The following is a 14,494-nucleotide window of genomic DNA, read 5'->3' on the forward strand; positions in this document are numbered from 1 at the left end:
TTTCTACAAAAATGTCTGCTAGAATTTGGTATGGACTACACTGAATCTATTTACTTTCAGGTTTCTTCTTTTTTTAACCTATTTACTTTATAGAAAATTGCCAGTAAAATTATATTGATCTTTCCAATCCATGAACATGGAATGTCACCATTCATTTAGATCTTAGTCTTACAATTTTACTCAGCGATGTTTTGGAGTATTCAGTGTACATCCTGTACTGCTATTAAAAAAAAAATGTCTAAGTATTTATTCTTTTGATGCTATGGGAAATGGAAGTTATTTCTTAATTTCCTCTTTAGATGATCCATTGTAGTACAAAGAAATAGTTGATTTTTGTATATTGACATTGTATATCGATCTCATATTCTGCAACCTTACTGAACATATTAGTTACAAAAAAAGTGTTTTGGTATTGGGTAGGTGGGTGGTAGACTTGGGATTTTCTACATATATGATTATATCACCTATGAATAAAGGCAGTTTTAATTCTTCCTATCCAATCTGCATGCCTCTTTATCTCTTTTTCTCTCACCTGACTGCAAATGACTAAAACTTCTTTTACAACATCATATAAAACTGCTGAAAGCAGACATCACTCTCTCTTATTACCTATCTTAGGAAAAAAGCATCAACATTTTCACCATTAAGTATGTTGTTAGCTATAGGTTTTCTGTGAATCTCCTGAGTCAGGCTGAAGGAGTTTACTTCTCCTCTTAGTTTGTTGAGAATTTTTATTATGGATGGTACTGGATTTTGTAAAAGTGTTTTCATGTCTTCTGATGATCATGTGGATTTTGTCTTTTATTAATAAGGTGACTTATACTAATTAATCTAATTTTTCAGATACAATATCAACCTGGCATTCTTGGCATAAATCCCACTGGGTTAGGTTGTATAATCCCTTCCATATGTTGCTGGATTCAGTTTACTAATATTTTGTTGAGGATTTGTATATATAAGTTCACAAGGAATGCTGGCAGTTTTCTTTTCTCATAATGTCTTCCTCTGGCTTCAGTATAAGAGTAACACTGGCATCACTGGATGAGTTGGGAAGTACTTCCTCTTCTATTTTCCTGAAAGGTTGGTATTAATTATTCTTTAAATGTTTGATATAATTCACCAGAGAAATCATCTCGGCCTGAATTTTTCTTTGTAGAAAGGTTTTTTTTTTTTTTTTTTAACACTAATTCAATTGCTTTGCCTGGTATAGGTCTATTCAGATGTTCTCCATCTTCTTGAGTCTATTTTAGTAATTGTATCTTTCAAGAACTTCACTTGGTTCATCCAAGTTGTCTAATTTGATGGCATAAAGTTGTTTGCAGTATTTCACTATAATTCCTTTAATTTATGGAGGGTCCGTAGAGATACCTTCTCTTTCATTCCTAATTTTGGTAATTTATATCAATACCTTTGGTCTTCTTTTATTAGTCAGTCTAACCAAAGTATTATCTGTGTTAATCATTTCAAAGAAACAATTTTTGGTTTCATTCATTTTCTCTGTTGTTTCTCAGTTTCCTATTTTATTGATTTCCACTCTAAATTTCATTTCCATCTTTTTTCCCGTCTTAGGTTGAGTTTGCTCTTATTTTTGTTTGTCTTCTTAAGGTAGAAGCTTAAGTTACTAACTTGTAACCTCTTTTCCAGCATTTGCATTTCCCCTTGATTTCTTAACGTTCAAGTACCTTGGGTCTTGATCTTTGAACATCTTGTTTCTATCTATATTCACTCTCCTAATGATACTGCTTGGTCACATGGCTTTAAAATACACCCATATACAGACAGCTCTCAGGGTAGACCTCTCCAAATTTCAGGGTCATGTAAGCAACTCCTTCTTACCTTAGATATTAAATAAGTGTCTCTAACTGAATGGGCTCCAAACTAAACCCCTGCTCCAGCCCCTCACCAAACTTGCTCCTCATCAGTCTTCCACAGCTCTATTAATAGCAACTCAGTCCTTACCATTGCTTAGGCAGTAACCCAAGGGTAATCTTTTAACTCCATCCCTGACTCACTCTTTCTCTGAAACCTCAGATCCATCAGGAAACCCTGTTAGCTCTAACTACAAAGGATATACACTGAATCACTCCACTACCTCCATTGCAATCGCACTGCTCCAAGCCACCATACTCTGACTTAGATTACATCTAATAAATGGTCTCTCTACTTCCATTCTTGACCACTGCCCTTCACCACATTCTATTCTATTTTTCTATTCTCTAAGAAGCAGTCAAAGAGATCCTGTAAAAATATAAGCTGAACCACCTTACCATTCCTCTTAAAACCTGCAGACTCAAACACTTCCTATTTCTATCAGAATAAAATCAACCCACTTTCAATGAGCTGCAAACCTGGCCTCCAGTTACCTATCTGATTCCATCTCCCACAACTATCACTCTTGCTTACGGTGTCAGAGCCACACTATTACCTGAACACATGGCATTCTCTACCTAAGAGCCTCTCTATTGGCTGCCCTACTTCCTGGAATACTTTCTCTCCAGCATCTGCTTGGTGTATCATTTCTCACTCTCCAGTCTTTGCTCAGCTATCATCTTCTCTGGTAGACTGACCCTGGCCACTTCCCTATCAATTATATTCCCCATCATTACTAGCATTCCCAGTGTTCATCACCCTGACCATTTTTTCCCTATAGCATTTAACATCTTAAAATATTATGCATATTATACTTAATATGTTGATTATTTATTATACATCTCCCTCAATAGAATTTAAGACCTCTTAGGTCAGGAATTGTCTGTTTTGTTCACAGATATAGTCCAAGGGACTAAGTATATGCATGGCATGTAATAGGTGTAACTAAATATTCGTTGAAAGAACAAATTTAAAAAACAGAACTTATCCACTGGCTATTATCAAATAAAAAGTTATTCAGGCCTGAAAAGCTGAATTTATTTATTCCTCCATTCATTCAGCAAATATTCAGTTTCTTCTCTTTGCCAGGCACTGCAACAGACAATAGGGATATTCAAAACTGACAAGGCCCTGTTGACATGGAGCTTGCTCACCAACTTTCTGTCTCTCCTTGTAGCATGTTTTTAAAAACGGTGTGATTCCTACAACAATAAGTGCTATAAAGACAAGACAATGCCTAAGTAAATATGTTAATGATTTGGGACACAGCGCTAAGGAATCTTCCTTCAACTAGAATATAAAGCAAAGCCCTCTATGTGGAGATGTCATTTGAAGTAAAACCAGGATAAGAAATAAACCATTCACGCAGAAGTCTGGGAGAGAAATATTCCAGAAAGACAATAAGTACGAAGCCTCAGTGGGAAGATGAGGCTTGGTGAATTTGTGGGGTAAAAAGTCAGTATGACCTGAAGGTGGTGGGAGAGGGGCAGATAAGGTGGGAGGGCATCCTGATGCTATTGTGGAGGCTCTAAACCCACTGTGACCCTTTTAGCAATTTAGACACATCCTACAATGTTATTTTTATATCACCTTCTTTCTCCTGTGCTCCCTCTTCTATCTTCTACTCTTTTTTCCTCTAGGGAAAATGCCAATGGCACTGAGTGCCAAGCTTATTCCTTAGCAGACCTGGTGCTTTTACACAAATCAGGAAGAGTGCTTTCCTTGGAACATTTTCTGTCATCTATTAGAAAAATAAGCATATCTGCAATTCACTCACAGTTGTAGAGTGCACCATGCACAGAAGACTGCAGTGGCCCTGGCTACAGAGACCGAGGAGTGTTGCTCTTCACAAACCAAACTGGTTCCATGTTTCCTCTGCTTCAAATACTGAATGCTACAGATGTGAAACATACATGTAGCTTTGCAAACATCGTAATTATTACTATTGAGTATTTCTACAGTTGGCTACTGATTCTGTTAGCTTTATCCTCATGTGGAAAGGAATGAGTCTGAGTATTTTGAAGTATCAGTCATTGAAGAAAGTACTACATGCACGCTCAAGTGATGCAGATTCAAAGGGCTATAAGCAAAAATGTACTTCTATAAAATCAGCAAGTGTTAGACGTACTGATCATCAGAGAGTCTATCTGAAGAGATGCATATTAGGATAATCCTCCCTACTGTTTAGAAGAGTTTTTGCCTACATATTTCATGTGACTCCTGCATTATTTTAATTTAAATTTAGTAGTTTACTGTTTAGGGCTTCTTTTAAACAGGACAAAGGATATTTTGGTGGAGTAACAGATTCTTCAGAGAAGCCACTTTCAATTTTAATCCCCAAGAAAGCCCTTCTTTTCATCTAGGTTTCAGTTTCCTACTTTATGAAAAGGAAAAGTGTGTGTCTTCATGAGAAATAATCCGTGATACTGTGTTCTTTCCAGATGAATGGTATTCGTATACTATATCAATAAAATTAAAATGAATGAGCAACTGGTAATATCCATAAAACTATCGTTCCCCCAAAAAATGTATCCAGTGATTAAGGAGCGCCACCTAATGTTCAATGTGGATTTCAACATATCCAGGCCATGCAGCCATTTGACAAACACCCCTCAGTCGGAGCCCTGTAATTAATTCTATATTAAATCACGATCATTTTGCAGAGGCCATAACTATCAAAATATGAATTATGACTTTTGAAGAAAATTTGTATCACACATATGCTCTAGAAATTGAGTTTTCAAAAAGGAAGAGCCTTCACTTCTCTCTATAGTTATGAAAAAAAAGAGGAAGAAATTTATTCCTAGAAAATTTAAACACCGTGACCCCAGTTGAAGCAGATGAGAAAGAGTTCAGGTTTCCAGGTTAAATAGGTTCAAATCAGGGCCCAGCCACTCAACAGCAGTATAACTTTGGGTCTCTTTTAACACTGAGACTGTTTCCCTCCATGAAAAGAACTTAGTTTATTTATAGTAGGCCTAAAATAAATGATTGATATTAGTTACTAAGAAAAGAAGGTTTCCCATTCTGATTTACAAGTTAATAAGTTAACTTAGTTTTTACTAGATCCTCTTTCAGTCATCAGGGCTTTAAGAAATATTTTAATGAACAGACAATACATGCCAGGTCAACAATTTCATTTCTCTCTAATTCCTTCCATAAAAAGGACCTAATCTGAGCTCTTCTTTGATACTTCCCCCAACTAGTCCCAAGTAGACTTAAAGCATACTTTTTTAGTCACTGAAGAAATAATCAGGTTCAAACAACAACTCTTATGAAAGAAGAATAACATCCACTGAATTCTCTTCATTTGCTTTCTAATATCTAATACATTACATTCATGTGTGCGCAGTCGTATCTGACTCTTTGAAACCCCATGCATTGTAGCCCGCCAGGCTTTTCTGTGCATGGAATTTCCCAGGCAGGAATACTGAAGTGGGTTGCCATTTCCTGTTCCAGGGAAGTTTAAAAATTATTGTTTGGAATTGTTTAAAATCCCATTGGAGAAGGAAATGGCAACCCACTCCAGTGTTCTTACCTGGAGAATCCCAGGGACAGAGGAGCCTGGTGGGCTGCCGTCTATGGGGTCACACAGAGTCGGACACGACTGAGGCGACTTAGCAGCAGCAGCAGCAAAATCCCATTATGTGACATACAGGGTTTTAAATAATTCAAAACAATAATTATTTTAAATCCTGTTAAACAATTTCAAGAACATCTTTCTCATGACATTAAAAAAAGGAAGGGATTAATCTGGTATGTGTGTGTATATGTGTTTGTAAAAGAATTTTTTTTTAAACCTTTGGACTAATATCATCAAACTTCATTAATCTACCTTTGCAGTTCTCCAAAATTAAGTCTCTTTTGAGCCTAATCCTTCTTCCCTTTCATATTACAGATTTATTGTTTGTAGAAGTGACAATTTAGTTGTAACAGATAGGAACAGTCTCATGACAGCTCAGTGTCTTAATTAGGAAGGTCTTTCAAGCACAGCATTACTGAGGACCTTCATGGACCAGGCCTAGGGATGTCAAGGAGCGTAGTAAATAAACCCTGCTCTCCAGGAGCTCACTCTCCTCAGCACACTACTGATCCTCTGAGAGCCAGAAGACAGATTACAAAGGTAAATTCCCAATACATGTCTTTGAAAGTGGACGGAGCCCCTTCTCCACCAGCGCTGTCTTCCCAGAAGACCAGGCCTTCAGGAAGGAGCAATGGGAACCATAGAAACGGCAGGAAGAATAGGCAAGTCAGAGATCTGGCTACTTCTCTCTCTCTCTCATGGCCTTGGAGATTTCTCTCTTTTCTCTCCTGGACTGTAGATGTCTGTCCCTCTCCCTCTCTCTGGGTCCTGGATTTCTTTCTCTCCCTCTCTATCTCTTCACTTTGGATAGCTTTCTTTCCTAGGGAAATAAAAAGGATATTTAGGAAAATGAAGACTGCAAAGGGATATAAGCCAAACAGTGTAAAAAAGATCATAAAACAGAACTGAAGTTGCTATCCTAATACTTACTGATATGGTATTAACTAAATAAAGCTTGCAATTCCTTCCCGTATTTAAGAAATTAGAGGACTTTCTTGGTGGTCCAGTGTTAAGAATCTGCCTGCTAATGCAGAGGACATGGGTTTAATCCTTGGTCCGGAAAGATTCACATGCTCTGAGGGTAACTAAGCCCATGCACCACAACTACTGAGCCTCTAAGCCTAGAGCCTGCGCTCCACAAGTAAAGCCACGAAGTGAAAAGGTTGTGCCCCATAACTAGTGAGTAGGCCCCACGAGCTGCAACCAGAGAAAGCAGCAATGAAGACCCAGAGTAGAGAAAAATAAATAAATAAAACATTTAAAAAGACAGAAATTAGAACTAATGCAGCATGGAATCAGTCACATCTACATCCGGACGTGCATACAACATCTAGACAGGAGCACAGTACAGCAGCAAGAAGGGCTTGCTGAGCAAGAAATCACGTGCACCTCTGAGTACTTCCTAACTTGAGGTTCCCCATCTACAATATTTGGATGTAAGGCTAGATCAGTGGTTCACAAGCATTTTACTTTGTTTTCACCAAAACTTACAGTAATAACTATAATTTCCACCAAAACCAATACACACACACACCCCCCACAACTGAAGAAAAGTTCTATCAAATAATTATCCTCAGAATGTGCAATGTACTGATATGTTACTTTTGTAAAAGCAAATCGCTATTCACAATTTAGAGTTCACAATCCACCAAAAGGTCTCAACCTCAGTTTCAGAAACAAGAGTCTCTTTCAGCTCTAAGGGTTTATGATTTCATACCACATAGAGCTTATATGATCTGGCCTCAGGCTACCTCTCAACATTTCTGCTCTTTTCTCCTTCGCCCTCTTTGCTCCAATCTTACTGGCCTTCTTGCTCATCCCTGCAGGCTCCCACCTCAGAATCTTTACCCTTGGTATTCCCTCTGTCTCTTCTGCTCCACTGCTAGGATTACCAGGGTTCTCTAAGCATCACTGCATTCAGCTCTCTGCTCAAATGTTAGCGAGATAAGCTTCCCTGACCACCCACTAAATACCAGCAGAAATAATACTACCTTCTCCACTCCTTTTCCCATAATCTAATTTTTCAGAGCACTTATCAATAATTAACACTACATTTTTTTTTTAAATTCTGTGACTCCCTATCCCCAAATTTTAGCTCTATGAGGGCACGACTTTGCCGGACATTGCTACATCCTGGGTGCGTAGAACACTATCTGGCAAATAATAGGAACTTAAAAGTCATTGTTGAATGAGTTAATGAATCTAGAGTTCTCTCTTAGAATAAAACAGCCTACCTCATAGCTCAGCTGATAAAGAATCTGCCTGCAATGTGGCAGACCTGGGTTTGATCCCTGGATTGGGAAGATCCCCTGGAGAAGAGAATGGCTATCCACTTCAGTATTCTGGCCTGAAGAATTCCATGGGGTCGCAGAGTCTAACACAACTTAGCGACTTTCACTTCACTGTTTTGAGTTTGTTCAAATCCATGTCCATTGAGTCGGTGATACTATCTAACCATCTTATCCTCTGCTGTCCCTTTCTCCTTCTGCCTTCAATCTACCAATCTACCGTATATCATGTTTCTCTCTTCCCTGCCTTCCTTCTTCCTCCAAGACAGCGAGCTCCTTAAGAGAGAGATCTGGTCTAATTCATCTTTGTATCTCACATTTACAGCATGGAGCAGGAACCCAACAGTAGGGCAGAAGGATGAGTTCAAGAGGCTCTGCTCCACTTCTATATAACTACTTAGTAATTCAATTTTGGTTCTAAAAATGTTCTGATGATGCATGCCTGACCTACATGTACAGCAAGAGATAAGATAAATTCTCAAGGTCATTACTAGATTTTAAAAGGAAATTCTGAGAAAAAATGGGCTTCCCAGGTGACACTAGTGGTAAAGGAACCCATCTCCCAACGCAGGAGACGTAAGACACCCGGGTTCAGTTCCTGAGTTGGGAAGATCCCCTGGAGAAGGGAATGGCAACCCACTCCAGTATTCTTGCCTGAAGAATCCCATAGCCCTGGCGGGCTATGGTCTATAGTGTTACAAAAGAATCGGACACAATTGAAGCAGCCTCTCAAGCATGTACTGAGGAAAATTGAGCATGTTATTATAGGATCCATTCTCCCTTTGGAGATTAAATTTTCAATTATTTAATTATGAAAAACACTCAAATATCTAAGATGTACAAATATTCACCTTTCAGAGATTTGGGTACACACAGTAACACACTCAAGAAACTACTTAAAGAGCAAGATGGTTTACTAAAAATGATAGACCCATACTTGCCACTAGATGGAGGGATTTCCCATTTTCCAAAGCCCTATTTCTGAGCCTCTTTAGCAAGAAACCGGAGAAGGAAATGGCAACCCACTCCAGTGTTCTTGCCTGGAGAACCCCTGGGACAGGAAAGCCTGGTGGGCTGCCATCTCTGGGGTCGCACAGAGTCTGACACGACTGAAGCGACTTAGCAGCAGCAGTAACAACAAGAAACAGATTAGACCTGAAAAGGGCTCCTACATATAGTTTCACAATCAAATCACTGCATAGTAAAGTTTCAAGACTAACAGTAACAAAAGTACATGTTCCCAGCTAATCCATTTAAGTTGGACAGAAACTTATGGATCTCAAGATCTAATATTTGCTAACTACATATCATTCATGCTTAGCTGTCTCTTTCCCAAAAGTTTGTTGTTGTTTAGTTCCAAAGTTGTGTCCGACTCTTTCACAACCCCATGGACGGTAACCCACCAGGCCCCTCTGTCCATGGGATTTCCCAGACAAGAATACTGGAATGTGTTGCCATTTCCTACTCCAGGGGATCTTCCTGACCCAGGGATGGAACTCCTGTCTCCATGTCTTCTGCACTGCAGGGGGATTCTTTACCACTGAGCCACCAGGGAAGCCCCAAAAGTACATAAGAGCTATGAAACTGGATTAAGAACTATACCTGCCATCTCCCATTCCCTCCCTTTACCCTGACCTTTTACTATTCCTTAGGAAAATGAATCTATAACAGTAATTGAGGAAGATGCAATCTAATATATAAAAGGAAAAATTTTAAATATCCACAAAATTGAACAGTAACACAACAAAGCATGCCTCTGTACTATATCAAGTTAGAGGTTAAGAGAAATAGACACACTGGCACACTGCTGTGTGTTAGTTGCTCAGTCGTGTCTGACTCTTTTGCAACCCCATGGACTGTAGCCCTCCAGGCTCCTCTGTCCATGGAATTCTCCAGGCAAGAATACTGGAGTGGGTAGCTATTCCTTTCTCCAGGGGATCTTCCCAACCCAGGGATCAAACCTGGGTCTGCTGCATTGCATGCAGATTCCTTACCATCTGAGCCACCACGGAAGACCATGGCATACTGCTTGTAGAGTACAAATGGGTAATATTTGGAATCATCTTCTCTATTCTCTGTATACACAACAGTAAATAAATTGATGACTCTGCTATATTCTTTATCTTATCTTAAACAGTATGTATGGGAGACAACCTTAACTACAGTTGCCTATCTCTGCTTCATGAGATAAAGGTGGTTCTAAAATCTGAAACCTGAACCCAATTCTGCTACTAGAAGCTACAACAGTAACAAACCAGATGCAGATAACTTAATTGCAATGACAGGAAGCCACACCAGGAAACAAGCTCCATCCTCAGTTGCTTATAGCAACCATCAGCTTTGATAGAGTACAGATGCCTGTGGCCAGACTGAACAGAGAAAGGACATCTGTTTCTTTTTCTAAAGGCCTACTCTTTCTCATAAAGGACTGACAGCAACTGACATAAGAGGAAGATCTGGATGCAGAAACTTGAAAATTCTACTCTAGTCAATTTTACACTTTCACTAAATTCAGAGTTTTTCTTGCCACACAATAAGATTGTCACTGATTCAAAGGAGGAAGAAAAAATCTGCATCCCTTGAGATTTCAACTATCTTGCCATTTATAGTGTGTATTGCTCAAAGTATATTATATCTTGAACTCTGTGGATCATGACGTACAGTAAGAAATATATTCTACATCATAATCCAGTACACACAACACACATAGAATTTTTTTAAGTTTCATGAAAGCGATCCTTACATGCAATAAATACAGTTAAAGTCTACTTCATGTGTCTTCTTTTTTAATGTTGGCTACACACCACAAATTAATTTCATGACCCAATAATGGGTTACATCTATAGTTTGCAAAACACTGCTAAACTTCGTTCTTGTGGTTTACCCTTTGCCTACCTCTCTACTGGAATCTCATGCTATTCTCTACCATACTCCCCCCACCCCCCCGCCCCGCCCCAACACTTCACAATCTAATTTCTATTCTTTGTTCACATTAAACCTTAAGGTCAGAGCTCAAAGCTCTTTTGATTTGTTGTTGGTACAGTCTAGAATCTTCCCTCAGATCACTGCACCTTAATATTCAGACTCGAAGACAAAAGTCACTGCCTCAGAGGAGCCTTCACTGACCACCCAATCTGAAACAGCCACCACACACCTCCAGCCAGTGCAGAGAGTGCAGGGAGCAATTCATTGCTCTTAGGATTGTTGGAAAATCTGAATGGCAGGCACCAAAACACAGTATTTTGCAAATGTCACTTTTCATCTCCTTATGATTCTGTACAGGCTTCCCTGGTGGCTCAGTGATAAAGAATTCAACTGCATGCAGGAGACACGAGTTCAATCCCTGAGTCAGGGATATTCCCAGGAAAAGGAAATGGCAACCCACCCCAGTATTCTTGCCTGGGAAATCCCATGGACAGAGTAGTCTGGCAGGCTATTGAGCCCATGGGGTCGCAAAGAGCTGGACACAACTGAGTGTCTGAGCACATACTTCAGCTGTCACAGAAAAGCTAAATAAAATAAATTTTGAGGAGAAATTACTGGATTTGGCACTTAAAAGGCCATTCAAAATTTAAGCAAGAACACCTTCATGATATCAACAACCTCAGATATGCAGATGATACCACCCTAGTGGCAGAAAGCAAAGAGGAACTAAAGAGCCTCTTGATGAAGGTGAAAGAGGAGAGTGAAAAAGTTGGTGTAAAATTCAATATTGAAAAACTAAGATTGCGGCATCCAGTCCCATCACTTCATGGCAAATAGATGGGGAAAAAATGGAAAGAGCGGCAGATTTTATTTTCTTGGGCTCCAAAATCAATACAGAGGGTGACGACAGCCACAGAATTAAAACATGCTTGCTCCTTTGAAGAAAAACTATAACAAACCTAGACAACATATTAAGAAGCAGAGGCATCACTTTGCTAACAAAGGTTCATATAGTCAAAGCTATGGTTTTTCCATTACTCATGTATAAATGTGAGAGCTGAAGCATAAAGAAGGCTGAAAGTCGAAGAATTGATGGTTTTGAACTGTGGTGCTGGAGAAGACTCATGAGAATCCCTTGGACTGCAAGGAGATCAGACCAATCAATCCTAAAGGGAATCAGTCCTGAATATTCATTGGAAGGACTGATGCTAAAGCTGAAGCTCCAATACTTTGGACACTTGATGCAAAGAGCCAACTCACTGGAAAAGACTCTCATGCTGGGAAAGATTAAGGGCACCAGGAGAAGAGGGTGACAGAGGATGAGATGGTCAGATGGCATCACTGACTCAATAAGCATGGGTTTGAGTAAACTCAGGGAGACACTGAAGGACAAGGAAGCCTTGCGTGCTGCAGTCCATGGGCTTGCAGAGTCAGACATGACTTAGTGACTGAACAACTTCACGAAGCTGTTAGAGAGGAATTCAGACAACAGAGTTTTGAGGATGCACGTGAACAAGCAGAATTTGCTAAAAATGGAAGCACTATGCTTTCCAGCAGCTTACTGATAAGTGGGGAGAATAGATAAACACAAGATGGGGAATGGGCTTCTGTTTTATTTCATTTTCTTGAGATGCATGACTCAGACACTGAGGAGAAGGAAATGGAGAGGAAAAGGCTGAAAGTACAGGAAAGGAGAACGATAACCCGAAGCAAAAAGTCCTGTAAGTAGTGGGAGGCAATAAGATTTAGAGCAAAAATGAAAGCATTATCTTTCAACACCTGTTTCTATAAACTAGAAACAAAAGACCCAATGATGGGTAAAAAGAAATATCAATATATAGGTTGGAGACTTGGGGTTAAAGAAACTGACCGTTAGACTCTGTCATCTGGGTGGAATGGAGGGAAAGGGGACAGGGTTTTTAAAAGTGAAGGTTTGGAAAGGGATTGGAAGGAGGAGGGCAGAGACAGACTGGGGTAATAAAATGAGTTGCTGAGTAGTAGTGGAGAAAGAATGGGCAGTGGGAGAGCCTCTGATGTTAAGTTCATAACTAAATTCATCTGACAATGGACATCCTTCTATCCTCCAGTTCCTTATTTGTAAATGTTTAAAATGTTTGGCCATTAAGTGAATCCATTAGAACCCTGGTGTTTACAAACATGTGACTGAATTAAAATCATCCTTAGGCTTTTAAAAATTCAAATATGGAGCCCTATTCCTATTTATTCAGAATTTCTAGGGATGAAGCTCTAGCAAGTGCTGCTGCTGCTGCTGCTGCTGCTGCTGCTGCTAAGTTGCTTCAGTTGTGTCCGACTCTGTGCAACCCCATAGACGGCAGCCCACCAGGCTCTCCCGTCCCTGGGATTCTCTACGCAAGAATACTGGAGTGGGCTGCCATTTCCTTCCCCAGTGCGTGAAAATGAAAAGTCAAAGTGAAGTAGTTCAGTCGTGTCCGACTCTTAGCGACCCCATGGACTGCAGCTTACCAGGCTCCTCTGTCCATGGGATTTTCCAGGCAAGAGTACTGGAGTGGGGTGACATTGCCTTCTCCAAGTGAATTTTCTATAAATGATCTCCAAGTGATCTTGAGGGGCATTCTTGTTAAAAAGCACAGAACTAGAAGGTAATCAACTGGCTAGAACTAATGCAAAATACAGCTATTACTAAATGGCCCTTAGACAGTGTATGCGACAGTGGTTGACCACTCAAGAAAGCAAAGACTTCAGAATATAAGGATATTCAGATCAGTAATGAGAAAGTAGGGCTTCCCAGGTTGCGCTACTGTTAGAAGAACCTGCCTGCCAATGCAGGAGACTCGAGAGACATGGATTCGATCCCTGGGTGGGGAAGATCTCCTAGAAAAGGAAATAGCAACCCAGATCCTGTATTCTTGCCTGGGAAATTCCAGGGAAATCCCATAGACAGAGGAGCCTGGCGGGCTACAGTCCTTGGGGTCACTGAAGAGTCAGACACGACTGAGCGCGCTCAGACACACACACACACACTAGCCAATGAGAAAGTAACATACACACAACACAGTGTTAAATGAAGCGCGTTAAGGTGAAGCCGAGAGCTTGGAAGAAAAAAATGATTAAAAATAAAAACATTTTACACGTCTGTTCGAAACAATGTCTCACCTCAAACTGTTAGAGTCTTACCCCTAAACTTTCTGTCACATTACGCTCAAGGCTTAGCAGTACGAAAGTGGGATTCATGGTGCTACAAAAACCGGGAAAAACAAGAAAACTGCAGGGACGGCGCCTGGAAAGGGAGAAAAAGAAAACGAGGTGACGAGAGAAGGGACGCGAACTCCTCTCAGGACCCAGACGCCCCAGGACTTGGGACGCTACGTATACACGACCCCGGACCTTCTGGCCTCGCCTAGCACTCACCATAGCCTCAGGATCTTAGCACAAGGAAACAGGTATCTTTTCAACAGGAAGGAACCAACACCAACGCCAGGTTACTCCGGCAACAAAGCCCCGCCTACTGCCGGACTCTAGCCGGGCGGCCAGTGGCCCGCCCTTTCGTCTCTATTGGCTAGGAGTAAACCCACCTCCGCCCACTCGGTCGACAGTACTGCCTCGTCACTCCGTCGCCTAGGGTGACGGAACACCGCCTACCTCTTTCCCCGATCGTCACTTCCGTTTGATTGACAGGTGACCGGAAGTTGAAGCTACTACGTGGCTAAGGTCCAAATAATCTACATTTTTAAATAGGAGTTTATCCAGTTTTCACTTAGTGAAGTCTTACACCATATGTTCTGTGTTACTTAAGTTTAAATGCATCGCATAATGAGTTGACATTTTTCTTTTGGAAAATTTTCCGGAA

The 14,494-nt window shown here is 40.3% G+C and overlaps 1 protein-coding gene across 1 annotated transcript in view; it reads right to left on the reverse strand.

The window, feature by feature from the left end:
- NME7 (NME/NM23 family member 7) overlaps positions 1-14,139 on the reverse strand; it is a 241,564-nt gene extending 227,425 nt beyond the window's left edge. The window contains 2 exon segments of the mRNA XM_042257207.2: positions 13,822-13,924; positions 14,056-14,139. Coding sequence (XP_042113141.1) covers positions 13,822-13,878 — 57 coding nt within the window. The 5' untranslated portion in view covers positions 13,879-13,924; positions 14,056-14,139.
- Positions 14,140-14,494: the final 355 nt, after the last annotated feature.

Source organism: Ovis aries, chromosome 12 (genome assembly GCF_016772045.2).
Source record: "Ovis aries strain OAR_USU_Benz2616 breed Rambouillet chromosome 12, ARS-UI_Ramb_v3.0, whole genome shotgun sequence".
Lineage (NCBI taxonomy): Eukaryota > Metazoa > Chordata > Mammalia > Artiodactyla > Bovidae > Ovis > Ovis aries.